The sequence below is a fragment of the Taudactylus pleione genome, unplaced genomic scaffold (assembly GCF_031769625.1).
Source record: "Taudactylus pleione unplaced genomic scaffold, aTauple2 ptg000154l, whole genome shotgun sequence".
Classification (NCBI taxonomy): Eukaryota; Metazoa; Chordata; class Amphibia; order Anura; family Myobatrachidae; genus Taudactylus; species Taudactylus pleione.
Window position 1 is genome coordinate 29,025,085 of NW_028284556.1, and position 16,714 is coordinate 29,041,798.

Below are 16,714 nucleotides of genomic sequence, written 5' to 3' on the forward strand. Positions count from 1 at the left end.
ACAAATTTTAACTCATGAACTAAGCTGGACATTCCATAGGTTTAGGTCATTTTCTTGCTAGAGCAAGTAAGCTTAGAGTATTAGATGTTTTATTTATAGAAGAAACACAAATATTACAATTTATTCTTAAAAGGGAAACTTATAACATTATTATTGTGTAATATCTACCTGGAAATAGAAGCTTAGGGAAGTTTCAGTTCAGCAATCTTCTGCGGAGAGAAAGGAAGAAGGTGGTGAATGTAATTCCAAAGTAAACTGTATTTGTATATTGTGTTAATACACTACATTAACCATTGGGTTTTCCCAAGTAGACCCACATAGACCACAAGTACTTGGGTGGAGGCACTGACAATGGGGACGTACACCACTTAGAGGAATGCTAAGGGTGGGTACATTAGGAGTAACAAAGGTGTTAGTAACCTGGTGACCCTTTAGTGGTAGACATTATAGTAACCATGCAGAACTGCCTGGCCTCCGGAACCCAGCGATATATAGAGATGAACTTCAAAGTGCACACTGACAGTATAACAGTAACCAGCCAGCACCAGGTACCTCCAGCCCCCAGTGTACATCCTCGTGGCCACACTCCCTTTACCTGTTGACACACATTTACCTGTTGACACACACCCTTTATCTGTGGCCACAACCCGGTGACGCCTCTGACTGTTAATAACTTATTTGCAAGGCACTGTAGACAGGATGCAGGAAGGGGAAAAATCAAACCTCCAAAATGCAGGTCTGACCGCATTTCTCATATGCACCAAGCCCCGGAATGCGATGCACTCTGGGGCTTGGATGCGGTGGGTAACGTCATCTTCCTGATGGCGTTACCCATAGAAGCCTATGGGCTTCTCTCCGCAGAGTGCTGTAAGAGGGATCCAATCGGATCCCTCCCAGCACCCTGCGCAGTGCGTGCATCCTTCTGTGCCTGCGCAGAAGGACGCCAGAGAGCCTCTGGGTCATCGACCCGGAAGTACCTCCATCGCAAAGGGCCCCTCTTACCAACAGAGCGGTCCTTTGCAGGGATCGTCATGCATACCGGCATTACCAACGCAGGCATGCATGCGATGACCGGCAGACTGCATCGCGAGTGCTATGCATCATGCATCCTGTCCACAGTGGATGTTATTAAAGGCAGCTTAAAGAGCACAACCCTAGGAACACCATAATGACACAACCTGCCATCATATTAATTTGATGTATATACAGTAATCTTAGAAGACATCTTTTCCTAGACCCATCTCTTATATTGTATTGTATCATCATTAGACAAAATATAAGAGATGGGTCTAGGAAAAGATGTCTTCTAAGATTACCGTATATACATCAACTTAATATAATGGCAGGTTGTGTGATGTATTTATAGAACAGATTAGAGAATAAGGAGGGGGTCAAAAGTTTACATAGCTCTCGATCTGTTGAGAAGATTTCCATTCTTAATTTGTTAATCTCAGAATGCAAGACAGAAGCTAGTGACCAAATGCTGGACAATAGAAAAAATCACTCCACTTATGCAATTGGCTAGGTAATTCATTATATTTGCCACAATCAAGCAAAATAGTACAAACAAAATGTCCATACAGTTTCCAAGACCAGCACCTTGGAGGAACAACAACATGACTCTACCGCAAAAAGAAAATCCACTTTCAGAGCAAGGAGAGACTGTCATAGGCATATATCTACTAACCCTAGGTATGTAATGTCATATAATGAAGCTACTATTTTATTGCTATTTTTCATGAAGATAGTTAATACATAGCTTATACCAGTATACTGATCATTAACTATGAGGCAGACCAAATGTGTTACTGAAAACATTACTTTTGTTAGAAACAATTTGTCACATGACCCTGACAAGATCACTGGTTATTTACTAAAAAATATAATTGTGTAATGCCATGACAAAGAGAAACATTTCTTTTTAGTTAATTATGGGATTAGATTTAAAGAAATGTTAATTTTATTTATTGAAAACATTTTCTTTAACTGAGATGCCTAAGTTTAAAAATACGATTTTCAATTATATAATTACTGCAAAAAGACCCATTGCTAAATTGCTACTGACTGCAGGAAACATTATAATCATCATGTACAGTTTGGTAACATTTACAAATTAGTTACACAAGTCCTCAACCTTCCCCTGGCTAGTGTACACTACACACATAACTGTGATCAGGCACAAGTGGATCTGTCATTAGCACAAGCAGATCTGTTGAAATAACAGAGTAGAAAATGTTCTCACCACCGTCATGTTAGACTGCATAAATTATGTCAATAAAATTACCAATGTCTCATTGTACATTTCACTTATGTCAACCTGCAATCAAGATTTTTGCAGAACCCAACAGCTGTAGGAGTGAATAGGAGTCTGTGGTGAAGCAAGCTGTGATGATACACATTTGTATCTGTGTTATTATTAAGTAACAGAGAGCCTGATTCAGCAAGGAACGCAGTTGATGATACTCACACAATCGGCCGATTGTTGCGTACTGCATTGCAGTGTGCGAACTAGCCATTGTGATCGAGACTGTGATCGCAGTGGCTACGCAGACCCATCGCAGAGTAATTGACAGGAAGTGCCATTTGTGGGTGGTAACGGGGGGGTGGTTGGCCGAACGCAGACGTGTCAGTGAGTTTCAACGCTGTTGCAATGGCGTGCATATATTACCCACTACGATGCCCTACGCAGCCTGAGGTCTCATAGCGTGCGATGAAGTTAGCAATTTCTGAGTAAGGTCAGAGCTTGTGCAAGTGTGTGTGAGGCTGCGATGGTACTCAATTGTACCGATGTTTTCGCAGTCCTGCTAAACATTATGGATGTGTGTAAGGTAAAGTGGGCATCCTTACGTCATACCTCCCAACTGTCCCGCATACAGCGGGACAGTCCTGTTTTTCTGGGGTTGTCCCACCCGCGGGCTGCAGTGTCTAGCATTGGGGGGGAAGTTGGGGAGAGCACAAACCACTGCTCTGCATAGGAGAGCAGCGGGTGTGCAGGAGGAGAACAGATGCCATGCGCATGCGTGCGGCATCTGTTGTCTTGTGTACGGACTGCATGGGGGCTGCCCAGCATCTTGGAGAGTGCTGGGCACGCCCCCAAAGTGACGAAAATGGGAGAAGCCGCTAAGCTCCGCCCCATTTTCAATAGACTCCACCCTCTTTTCCCATAAGCCACGACCCTTCTCGGCTGCGCTCGCCTCCGGCGCGCGACCTGTCCCTCCTTGGTAAGATAAAATGTTGGGAGGTATGTTATGTGGTGCTGAGATTGCATTGCAATCGCAATGGATTAGAATACTATCGCAGTGAGATTGCGTGCGTAATCACTTTTGCATTCTCATCTGTGTTCCTTGCTGAATCAGGCCCTGTGTTATTTCTGCACAAGCAGCTGAGAGAGAAAGAGATCGCGCTCTGTTTTATAATCACCACCACCAGATACAACTGACACGACAGTCATGCCATAAATATACTTTATTATATTTGTCTTAGTGATGCAAGACGTAAGAGTTTTTACCTCTTAATTTATCCAATACCATTCTTACCAAAGGTAAATTAAGACCTATAAATTAGTTTATTGGGGAAAGAGCAGCTGTGGAACCAAGTAAAGGAGGGTGGTGCTACACTGAGAAAAGAACACCATGATCATCCATCCCCTGAGAGGCCTTACACCTGGTGAAGTCACTGGTTCCCACTACTAGTAGCTCTCTAGGCTGTATTCTGATGGGTAATGTCTCAGCCCACAAAATTCTTCCTCCTCTAGAACTCATTTTTGAAGCGCACTTGATGTGCATAATGAAGCACCTGGATTTGCACTGGTGTTTTTGTTTGCATTGGTACTTCTGGATGATCCTCTCAGCGCATTGAAAACTGCACACCTAGAGCCTAATTTCTATGTCACACATGTGCATAATATAAAGGTATTTAGTAGTAAAGTTGATGCGCATGTATGTGGCTGTAATCCAGACCCTATGTGCCTGTAATCCAGACCCTACAAACACACCCTCTCCAGCTGCTAAATATCAATTTAATCCCAGCAGCTGCCAGCATCAGAACATGTTAAATGCTGCTCAATGTAAACAGTGGAATTATTATATACAGACTTTTAGAACCAAATGTAATAGGGTTTAAGTTTTAGTAAAAATCCAACTTGCACCTTCTCGCATTTTTTGAAGGTGTGAGTTGGTGCCGGGACTCACAAATGTAATAGCCTGCGAACTTTTGAGCTCGAGGCTTCTTCACTATGAGAATCTGTGCGAGTATTTCCCTATGTAAACTCATACCTATCAATGCCACTAGCATTAAAAGGTGCGAGTTATACAGAAGCCATCACAGATCAGTGAGATCCATGAAGGCACCCCCTCCCCAGAAGCAAAAATACAGGGGCCAAAATGCGTAGGGGGCCCCTGTATTTTAAGTACCAGCACAGGAATTCTACTGGTTGTGGAAATACAGTGTACAAAACAAGTAGGGGGTCCCTTGTAATTTCCATAACCAGCACTGGATTCTTTCTAACGGGGGGGGGAGGGGGCAAATGCCACATTCAGGGAAACCCTTTCACCGAGTTCCCCGTCCAAAGCATTATCCCTGACCGCTAGTCACCCCAGACCGGGGATCCTTGGGGAGGTGGGGACCCTGCCATTAAAGGAGTCCCCCTCTCCAGGACACCCTAGGCCTAGGCTGATAGACCGGGACTATCCCCAGCACCCCTGGCCGGTGGGTGCCGGGTTGATAGTGTACTGTGTAGTGTAGTTACTTGAGGTGAACCTTGCGGTTACATCATTGTATACAATGTAGCGGTTCCCACCTTAGACTTCAATGGAGATTTCACGCCATTGAAGTCTATGGAGGAGACCGGTTGACCGCGCACAGCCAATCAGCGGGCAGCTCCTACAGAGGCACCCGCTGATTGGCTGGCGGCTCCTGCAATGACTGGGAACACGTGGGCCCCAGTCATTCACGTGGAGGAAGGGTATGCATAAACACATACCTTTCCTCCTGTCCAGCATGGTTTTGGGATTTTCTGTTTGTTTCTTTTAATCCCCTGGATGCCTACATAGACCGAAGAGGACATGATCAACGCATAGGAGAGGTGAGTATGGATTTTTTCATTACAGATACCCTATGGATTCGGAATCGGTATGAAATACCGCCGGCCGATTCCTGGCAGCGCCTGGCCGACCAAAGCAGAGTTCCCGGCAGCGGAAGCCCGACAGCGCTGGAAATCTCGATCGTCGATAGGTAAGTATTGACTAACCTAACCCCCTAACCCTAACCCTCCTTAGGGGTGCCTACCCCTAACCCCCCCCCAAGTGCCTAACCCTAACCCCCCCTTCCCCGCTGCCTAAACCTAAGTCCCCCGGGGGGGGTGCCTAACCCTAAGTCCCCCCAGGGTGCCCTAAACCTAACCCCCCACGCGCGGCTGTCCGCTCCCGGTGCCTGGTATCCCTTAGATCGGGATGCCGGGCGCCGGTCTCCCGGGGTTGGGGAAATGTCAGGCGTCTACATCTAGACGCCCGGCATTTCACCCTCGCCGGGCTATGACAGTCGGGAAGCCGGCTGTCGGTATTAAGGCAGCCGGTTTCCCGATTGTATACCATATATAAGGCAATAGGAAAGACTACAGAACAGTTCTCTAACCCATTCATGACGGTATGCAGCTTGCACCTAAATGATTGCAACCATTTTTTTTTGTCAACTGAGTTTTTTTTCCTAGTCAGTGAAGATCACATTTTTTTTAGTTCTGTAACGAAAGACATTTGTGTCGCTGTTCTGACCTAGTATCTCAAAGTTGGAGTTCATAAGGATTATTTATACATTTCTAGATCTCTTAAATTGATCATCAAGTATTCATGCAAAATTAGCTATATTTAGTGATGTATATATAAGGAATTGGTATGAAATACCGCCGGCAGCGCCTGGCCGACAAAAGCCTAGTTCCCGGCAGCGGAAGCCGGACAGCGATGGAAATCCTGATTGTCGCTAAGGTAAGTATAAACTAACCTAACCCCCTAACCCTCCTTAGGGGTGCCTAACCCTAACCTCCCCACCAAGTGCCAAACCCTAACCCCCCCTTCCCCGCTGCCTAAACCTAAGTCCCCGGGGGGGTGCATAACCCTAAGTCCCCCCCGGGGGTGCCTAACCCTTACCCTCCCTCCCCCTAGCCTATCCCTCCCAGGGGGGTGCCTAACCCTAAGTTCCCCCTGGGTGCCCTAAGCCTAACCCTCCCTCCCCGCGGCTGTTCGATTTGCGGCGCCCGGCATCCCTTCGATCGGGATGCCAGGCGCCGGTCTCCCGGCATCGGGGAAATGTCAGGCGTCTACATCTAGAAGCCCGGCATTTCACCCTCGCCGGGATATGACAGTCGGGAAGCCGGCTGCCGGTATTAAGGCAGCCGGCTTCCCGATTGTATACCATGGATTCCTACTGGACAAGGGGACATGATGACTTCAGGGATACTAGGTATGTGTGATAGTGATGTGTGTGTGTATGTATGTTTAAATAAAATTTTACTGTCACGTTGTGTGTGTTCTGTGGTTTTGAAGTATTTTTCTTGCTGTGAAACTACAGGTACCAGTGGGCCCGTAATGCCCCGCATGCTGGTACTTGTGGTTCTCCAAGTACCAGCATGCGGGGGAGGCTTGTTGGGACATGTAGTTCCACAGCAAAAGACAATATTATCACATCTAATTTTTACACCACATTATACTATCAACCTGACACCCACCGGCCAGGTGTGCCGGGGATAGCCCCAGGCTTTCATCCTAGGCCTTTGTGGGCCCTGGAGAGGGGGACCCCTTTATTGAGGGGCCCTCACCTCTCCAGGGATTCCCTGCCTGGACTGACTAGCAGTCAGGGCAATGCTTTGGCCAGGAAACCTGGTGAAAAGGCTTCCCTGGTTGTGGCATTACCCCGCCTCCCCCCGCTAGAGAGAGTCCAGTTACGGAAATTACAGGGAACCACTGCTCATTTTGTCCCCTGTATTTCCACAACCAGGACCGGATCAGAAAAGCTCTGTTCTGGTTCTTAAAATACATGGCCCCCCTACACATTTTGGCACCTGTATTTTTAGAACCAGGACAGGCTGTACAGAGCCCGGAACTGGTTATGTGTCTGGGGAGAGGGTGTCTGTCTTTTTTTTTTGTGTGAAGAAGTATTTTTATCTCATGGATAAGCGCATGCTTATTACTCTGACCTGCTCAGGATACACTCGCTATCAGCTGGTCTGTTGTTTTTATGATTTCTCAGGCAGTAATATGTGCAAGTGAAGCACTCGCACTCTTTTACATTGCCCGAGTTCTATCTAGAGAATGGGAAAACATCTGGATGCGAGTTATAGTAAAGCCGAAAAAATGCAAGTTTTACTATAGTCGCACCCTATTACATTTATGAGTGAGTAAAAAATGTGAGTTTAGCTCTAAACTCGCATTTTTTACAAATTCGCAACCTATTACAATTGGCCCGAGGATGAAGCTGCTAACATGGTAGCATCTGTGATAGCACTAATATGGTAATGTAGCAGGAGACGGCATGTCTCCTTCATGCATTACTGATTTGAGTTGCATTGTACAACACAATATTGGATCATCTGCATGATCATTGGCCGGCTGAGTGACGCATGGGGCATACTTGCCGACTTCTGAGGCCTCCTCTCGGGAGAAAGCCGGGAAGGAGAAGCAGGTGGGCTGTTTTGGGGGTGGGGCCAGGAGATCTGCTTCACTAAGCCCCTCCCACTCATGGTAAAATGCCACGGTCTCTGCGTGTTTGAGTAGGGGACGGGGCTAAATGACATGATTATGAAAGAATCGCGTCAATACCTTCATCCCCTACTCGCGGACCTGCCGGTCTGTGAGAAATGTTCCCCATTCTGCCCACTTCACTAGGAAGTGGGTAGAATGCGGAAGAAAAATCGTGAGCCTTCTTTGACTTCTGGGAGAGTAGGCATGTATGCCATGGGGTCACGCAAACCGGCCGCCGCAGATGCACACAAGAGGCCAGGAAATCTCTGTCAGCCGACGGAGATCCTAGCCTCATCACTCCCCCCCACCATCGGGAATCTGCATAATTTCTTCTTCTGCGTCCCCCACACACCAGTCCCCATATAACATTATCCCCCACATACCAGTCCCCATACAACATTATCCCCCACACACCAGTCTCCATATAACATTAGCCCCCACACATCAGTCCTCATATAAAATTAGTCACAACACAGTAGTTCCCTATAACATTAGCCCCCACACACCAGTTTCCCATATAACAGACCCCACACTCCAGTTCCCATATAACTTTAGCCCCCATACACTAGTATCCACATAGCATTAATTCCTCAACACACCAGTCCCCATATAACATTAGTCCCAACACATCAGTCATCATATAACATTAGTCACAACACACCAGTTCCCATATAACCTCAGTACCCACACACACCAGTTCCCATATAACATTAACCCCCACACCAGTTCCCATTTAACATTAGTCCCCACACACACCAGTTCCCATATAACATTAGTCCCCACACACCAGTTCCCATATAACATTAGCTCCTGAACACCAGGTTCCATATAACATTAACCCCACACACCAGTCCCCATGTACTGTAACATTAGTCCCCACACACCAGTTCCCATATAACATTAGCCCCCAAACACGAATTCCATATAACATTAGCCCCCAGACCCCATATAAAACTAGTGTTTATATAACTTTTGCTCCTATTATTATTATTATCCTTTATTTATATGGTGCCACAAAGGTTCCTGCAGCACCTTACACAGTACGTAAATGAGCACACAAGAAAAACAGTTAATAGCAATACAAAACAATGTAGGACAAGGACATGGTTATAAACTTAGCTACATAACACCAGCAGCAGGGCGTCTGCAACCAAGTGTTAGGTGCCAATTGGGGAGTTACTAGTAAAGGTGCGTATACACGTAGCAATATAAATGAATGATTTGAACAATATCGTTCATATCGTTATCGTTCAAATCGTTCACTTTTTGGTCCCTACTTATTCACCAACAACCAGCGATGCGCGGCCACGTATGGATGATAGCGATATCGTCCATCCACCAGTCATACAGACCAACCTGCTTGATATCGAGCAGGTTACTATAGGGACCCGCTATAGTCATTGGTAAGTTGGTGGTGTGCTGGATGATTGATATCGATCATTCAGCACACCAGGGAGGGTGCAGGACGATCAGCCAGCGATATCGTATCGCTGGCTGATCGAACGTGTGTACGGAACATAAATGTTAGTATAAGTATGGGCAGGAGAAGCATGTGAGGGACGAGGGCCTTGCTCGCGAGAGCTTACATTCTAAAGGGGAGGGGCAGACAGCCAGGGGCGACACAGATGGGGTAGATACCAGTCATACACACCAGTCCCCACATAATATTAGCCTCCACATACTTTAAATCATCACATAAGATTATTAACCCTGAAGTGCCCACGTTAAACTAATATACCCCTCAATGCACTTCACTCCTGTTATTGGAGTAATACAGCCTTAAATTGTCTGCTTGTACGAAGAGCGGGTGAGAGAAGCTTGCCTGCGTGGAGGGAAGGGGGTGGGCGTATTTAAAATAAATTATTATTTTTAAGAGAATAAATTTAATTTTAATAATTGTTACATCGTTTTTCATATATTCATATCTTCATTGTGTTTATCTTTATTTTCTTTTAGGATGGATGTCATGGTTTGGCAACAGTATTGTTATATTTATATTATACAAACAGAGGGCCAGCTTGCTGCCCACTGACTATCTTACTTTTAACTTGGCAGTGTCCGATGCCAGTGTGTCAGTATTTGGCTACTCAAGAGGCATCATTGAGATCTTTAATCTTTTCAGGGATGATGGCTTCCTCATTACATCAATATGGACATGTCAGGTAGGAATATGTGTGTACGTGTGTTTCCCTTTCAGTTTGCAAGATAAACTACGGTAAATGTAATTATTCAGTCAGCTTGTGAATGTGAACTAGAAACCACGATTCTTCATTCCATCTTTGGCACCTCTTGGCAAGAGAGGTGAGGTCACAACAACAGACCTTATGTGACCGGCTATGTATAACAACTGGCCAGCTCCCAAACACCAGCTGGCAGGCTGTCCACCATCCAGCAATCTTGTCACTGTTCTGAGCATTGTACATTCTCTCAAGTTTGATGTGAAGTGTTGAGTGACATGATGCAAAATGAGATCTAATAGAGAAACAGTGTACAGTGTTGCAAAAACTCTCTAAAGTATACATATCCTAATATGTATTTGTTTACTATATTCTATTATATAGTTGATGTGTATGGAAAAGCACTTTCAGTTCCAATTAAGCAATGTATATTTTTTAGATGCAATGCATGAGTCCAATAATCTACACTGGATGGGATAATACACATTGCTATTAATTATATTAACTAATCAGATATATCATTTTATTTATTTATTTTTAAATATTCCATTCTTTAGGGTTTTGTAGCCATACTAGGCACACACCAAAGGTGCACAGTTCAGTGGACAGCATACGCATTGTTTTTTATTAGTATTATTAACTTTTCTCTTTACATGTTGCAGATATATTGGTGCATTGTGCTGTGTGTATGAGTGGCCAGCCGACCACCCATACAATTGCTGCTCAGATCGGCAGTGATTGACAGCTCAGCTGGTCGAGTGCATGTAAATGCCCGCACAGTTGTGACGTCAGTTATGATGAATCGGGCAGTCTCTTGGCCTGATTGAGCATGGATTGCTATTCTGCTAGAATGCACGCACAGCAGTTGCTAATATTAGTGGTGAAATGCAAATGTTTGCAATCGCATTGCAATCACAGCTTACCATAAGGACGCCCACTTCCCCTTACACACATCCGTATACTTGGGCAACATAGCAAACTAATCGGTAACATCGGACCCATACGCACAGTTAAGGCAGGTCAGACCTCACTCAGGAATTGCTAACTTCAGGTCACGCTATGAGGCCACAGGTTGCGTATGGAATTGCAATGGATACTTTATGCACGCCCCTGCAATGCCGTCCCAACGCACTGGCATGCCTGCGTTTGCCCGAGCACCCCCCGTCACATCCCACAAACAGCACTTCCTGTCAATCACTGTGCTCAGGGTCTGCGTAGCCTCTGCAAAACACATTTCCTATCGCAATTGCTAGTTCGCGCACACTGCAATGCATACGTAAGCGCAATGCGAATTAATCGACCGATTGTGTGCATCTTTGCAACTGAGGGCCTGATTCAGAGCCGCTCGTAAGCGGCCGCTCGTTCGTTCCAAGCGATGTTCGCACAACTGCGCATGCGTATGGGTCGTAATGCGCATGCGCCAACCAGTCATTGCGGTTGGAAATCGAGCGCTCACAAAATAGCGAGTGCCTGCTAATTTGAGTGACAGGATGAGGCGTTTGTGGGTGGTAACAGGGGAAGGTGCTTGAAAACGGGGAGTGGTGATCCGAACGCAGGCGTGCCAAACGGTCAAAACGGGCGCTTTAAGGGTGTACATAATTAACAAAGCAGCGTCATCGACCACGTCACTTGGTTGTCTCTTAGCCTGAACTGTTCGCATGTTTGCGGTAGGAAAATCTAACCACAAGCACTGCGAGCAGTTCAGACGCCTTTCGATGTACTCGATTAATCTAATAAATAGTGGAGATGACGTAGGATGCGAGCGGCCAGGGGGCGTCTTTACAAAATAGCGAGCACATGTTTCGTTCGCTCGCTCAGACATAGAGGTGTCAACAGACCGCAAAGAGTGAGCGCTCAATTTAAATAGCCGCCCCTTTTTCTGAACGTGCGAGCGCAAATAGCGGCCGGCTCTGAATCAGGTCCTGAGATCCTTGCTGAATCAGGCCCTGTATGCAGAACATATGTTCTGCACAGTCTGCAGATATATCAGTCAGGTGTGTACCCTCCTTTAGCCAGACTACAACAAAAGATTCATATGCACCTGTCAAATACACACTTACTATGATAATGCTAAATATACACTTGTGCAAAATCCATACACACTTACAACGATAATGCTAAATATACACTTGTGCAAAATCCACACTGATGATGACGATGATCGTCAGCCACTTCTCATTGACTGACTGCGATTTCATCCCACCCATTGGTACTACATAAATGGAGTGTGGCTACTGCTGTATATTCACATTATTCAATTCATATTTGCATTCGGTCTGTAGCAGGTAGGCAAATTCCCATTTTATCTTTAAAAAGGAAGGCAATGGATGTATTTTACACAGTAAATGTGCCTTTAATATTTATTTATTACATTTATGTCCAGACACATGCAGACTGCCTTATGTATGTGATACTTTGTTAAAGTAGTATTTCTATGAATTGTGTACTCTAACGTTACCATTTACTACTTACAATGCCATGGCATACACTAAACACATACTGTATACTGTACTACTGTTTTGTCCTGACATAAATCTAGCGCATATGCTCCAACTGCAGAGGTGGATGCTTTTTGAGACACATCCAACTTGCCAGCTGCACAATATGCATCTTTTTCTTTTCTGACACATTTTTACGCAGCATTTGTCCAACTGTAAAATTCTCAAAATCAATCCCAAGTCCTCATATTCTACAGCAGCATTTCCACAATAATGCCAAATAACACCAGTAAGGCTGGGTACACACCTAAACGACCGGCAATCGTGCCGATGTTCAGGGCGATTTGCCTTCACCCTGGACATGGCATGATTGCCGGTACACACTGCACAATTTAATGAACGACAGAATGATTACTTGTTCCGTCCTTCATTAATATGTATTGCGCCGCATGCGATATCGTGTGATTGACTGTGAAACACAGCCAATCACACGATAACGCATGCGACCAGCGGGAGCGCGCAATTGTGCATACACACTAGGCGATATACATGATTTGTCGTGCTGATATGCAAAATCGTGACGATATCGTCCTGGTGTGTATGCACCCTAAGAAACAGGGTAAATATATTTTTGGCACTGGCAGAAAAGATCGGTAACGCTGTGTCACAGCACAAAAGTGTGAAACACTACTAAACTTAGGGCCTGATTCAGACCCACTCGCAAGCGGCTGTCCGCTCGCAAGTGGGTCGATGTTGTGCACTGCGCATGCGCACGACAGCGGGAGCTCCGTCGTGCGCATGCGCCAGACGCGACGAGCGAAGGACTTTCCTTCGCTCGTTGTGTCTGATCAAAGGGGGCGTGCTGTCGATGTTGATTGACAGCACGCCCCCTTTGGTGGGCGTGCCGGGGGCGTGCCTCCCTGACGGGGGCGTTCCCAAGGGAACGCCTACCGTCAGAAGCCGGCCCACTGACATCACTAGTGATGTCAGTGGGAGTGATTTTGGCTCTGATAGAGCCAAAATCACTCCGGGCCTTGCGGTTGAAAAACTCAACCGCAGGCTCCGGCTCCCAGTGGCGATGGTCGCGATGGTCAAGACCATCGCGGCCATCAAACTGCACGCTCGTATAAGCTGTGGGTGGTGACCCACAGCTATACAAGCGTCCAGGAGGACGCTCCATAATTATGGAGGGCGGCCCTCATTCAGAGCGTGCGCTCTGCTCAGAGCGTACGGCTCTGAATGAGGGCCTTAGTCTCAAAATGTAAGCATAGTGATTTCACTTAGTCTTCATTGTCAAGCAGCGGTGGGCAATTAGCGGCCCTGCAGCTTTTGTTGAACTACAATACCAGCATGCCTTACAACAGTTTTAGCATGGCCAAATAGCAAAACTGTGGCAGGGCACGCTGGGATGTATAGTTCTACAACAACTGAGGAGCCACTTACTGCCCACCCCTATTTGTGTCTGTTCATCAGGGAGGAATGTACATTATTACTCCATTTAGCAAAGAACAACAAAACTGCAGCTGAGTTACCTGTTGCACAATGAAGCCAAGTGAACAAGTTTAGTGTCAAGACCAGAGCAATATAGAGTAGGAGTACAGGGTATTGCAGTGAATGGCATGCCACAGCACAGAATGTTATTTTACAATTATGTAGAATAACTTATACTCTTCAGAGTTAAGCTAATAAGAGATCAGATATCTTACACAAGATAGTATTTAATCCTTAGCTATAATGCACCATTCACTGCAACACACAGTATTCTCTGTGCCTTTTACATTACAGTAATTCAACTAAATTCTCCTCTTGTGCTCGCTGTTCCATGATATGTAATACACAAAGCACTAAGGTCCTTAAGCTGTGGCAGCTTTTTTTTTATAACAAGACCACAAAATGACACTCAAGCGTTGTTATAACCTCACCTTCAATGTGGATTCTGGCATCACTGTGCATCAGGCCTCCCATGCATAGCATTACTAATACACTATTTAGACAAAAGTGATTGGACACTGACTGCAAATAGATCAACAAGACTTTATTGACATCAGTGCTTTGCAGGTCCACCACATGCAGTGATTACTGTAGACACCCTTCTTGGCAAACTGTCCACAAGTTCCTGGACAACAGCAGGCAGTATTTTTGCCATTCCGCCTTAGATACAGTGACCAACTGTGACACTGAAAAAGGTCGAGTCAGCCTAGAATGCACCCGTCACTCCAATTCGTCCAGAGGAGATCAATGGGGTTAAGATCTGGACTCTGAGCTGGCCAGTCCATCCGGGTTACCAAATTTTCTGTATACCAGTCCAGCATTACCCTGGATACATGACAGGTGGCATTGTCATCCTGAACATTTGTGCAAGTGCATGGGCCTCCCTACGAAGTAGTGTTGTCGAAATTGCCACAATAATGGCCATTTGGAACTCATGCCCCCCCCCGATAACTGCAGATTTGTGCCCTCCTACAATTATGTCCTCTTGAAATGTCTCTTTACAATGTTACATATTCTTTTATTCACATTACGCCACACAGTAGTACCCCTTATTCTCTTTACGCCACACAGTAGAGCCCTTTTTACTTGTTAGGCCACACAGTAGAACCCCTTGTAAACATTATGCCACATAGTAGTTCCACATATTCACATTATGCCACACAGTAGTGCCCCTTATACCTCATTATGCCACACAGTAGGGGCTTACTTAACTATCTGTCACTAAAGAGTAGACTGGGCCTATGCCCAGCCGATCACCAGGGGCTCAGGCTATTGCCTGTCTACTTTTGGGCACAGAGAGTGACTTGGGCCTAATGCTCAGAGTCATTTATACTCGTGACAAGGGCCCTCTGCCCGCCTAACATGCCCCACAGGCCTCAGACCTGATTGCAGCCTCTGGCCAAATGCCCATCACCTGGTGGTCTAGGGGGCAGGTAAATTACTTGTGGCCAAGGCCGCCTACCGGTAAGTTGGGAAAGGCTGTAGTGGGGAGCTTTGTTTAGCTCTTTGCTTCCCACCACCTGCAGCACTCTCTGGCCCTCATCTTCTGCTATTGGCCCATCCTGGCCAGCGGCGCCGCTTATCCTCTTTCATGGCCACGCCGTCTTCTGGCCTCTTACGAAACCGCCGAAGCTCTTCACCCAACGTCTTCTTGTCCTGCCCACCTCCGCCGAAGCACCGCCAGCCGTGATTGGCCGGTCCCAAATTTAAACTGGCTTTGTCCACCTCTGCTGCTTTACCGGCACTGAAAGCAGACACACTGTCCGAGGGCCGGCCAATAATGTGTTCCATTGGAGACACATCTCTACATAACACTTCTGACGCTGGGATCTGGCACTTGATCCCAGCGCTGGCTCCTGCCGCAATACCTGCCAAGCCTGCCCATGACAGTGTTGCGCTGCCTCAGCTTGCCTATCATACTATTTGAGAGGCAGTGCAGCGCAGTGGATAGCCAGTGCAGCGGACCTGATGGTAAAGGCAAGCAGCAGGGGAAGCATAACTCCAACCTGGCACCCCCTGCAATGCTTATGCCACTGACCGCATCACATCCAGGGGTGTATTTATAATGGGTGCCGGGTGAACGGTGGGTCCAGGGGGGCCCACACCGCACACCTTGCACCCATATTATACTTACCTCTCCGGCGTCCCACATCGGCGCCGGTGTCAGCGCTGTAAAAATGTCTGGAAAATGGCCGCCGAGGCCATTTTCCAGTCGATATACGCATGCGCAGTACGGGGAAAATGGCAGCTACGGCCATTTTCCAGATGACCTGCACATGCGCTATAGACTCTGGGCACACTCTAGTGCCCAGAGTCTATCAGACTGCACACAAGCCCCCTCCTCTCTAGAAATGCCCCTGATTGCGCCGGCCCTGGATCCATGCATAGCATTCTGTATATGTGACAATGCCAACACGGTACAAAGACACAAAAATGGTTGCAATCATTTAGGTGCAAGCTGCATATCGTCATGAATGGGTTAGAGAACTGTTCTGTAGTCTTTCCTATTGCCTTATATATGGTATACAATCGGGAAACCGGCTGCCTTAATACATACAGCCAGCTTCCCAACTGTCATAGCCCGGCGAGGGTGAAATGCCGGGCGTCTAGATGTAGACGCCTGACATGTCCCCGACCCCGGGAGACCTTCGATCGGGATGCCGGGCGCCGCTGGGGGGGAGGGTTAGGTTTAGGCCACCCGGGGGGAACTTAGGGTTAGGCACCCCCCCGGGAGGGTTAGGGTTAGGCTAGGGGGAGGGAGGGTTAGGGTTAGGCACCCCCAGGGGGGACTTAGGGTTAGGCACCCCCCGGGGGACTTAGGTTTAGGCAGCGGGGAAGGGGGGGTTAGGGTTAGGCACTTGGGGGGGGTTAGGGTTAG

The 16,714-nt window shown here is 46.7% G+C and overlaps 1 protein-coding gene across 1 annotated transcript in view; it reads left to right on the top strand.

Moving 5' to 3' along the window:
- The first annotated feature begins 1,524 nt into the window (after positions 1–1,524).
- Positions 1,525–16,714, top strand: part of LOC148521969 (visual pigment-like receptor peropsin) — a 37,617-nt gene continuing 22,427 nt past the window's right edge. Inside the window, exons 1-2 of the mRNA XM_088474508.1 lie at positions 1,525–1,692; positions 9,687–9,892. Coding sequence (XP_088330634.1) covers positions 1,572–1,692; positions 9,687–9,892 — 327 coding nt within the window. The 5' untranslated portion in view covers positions 1,525–1,571. The remainder of the gene's footprint in view (positions 1,693–9,686; positions 9,893–16,714) is intronic.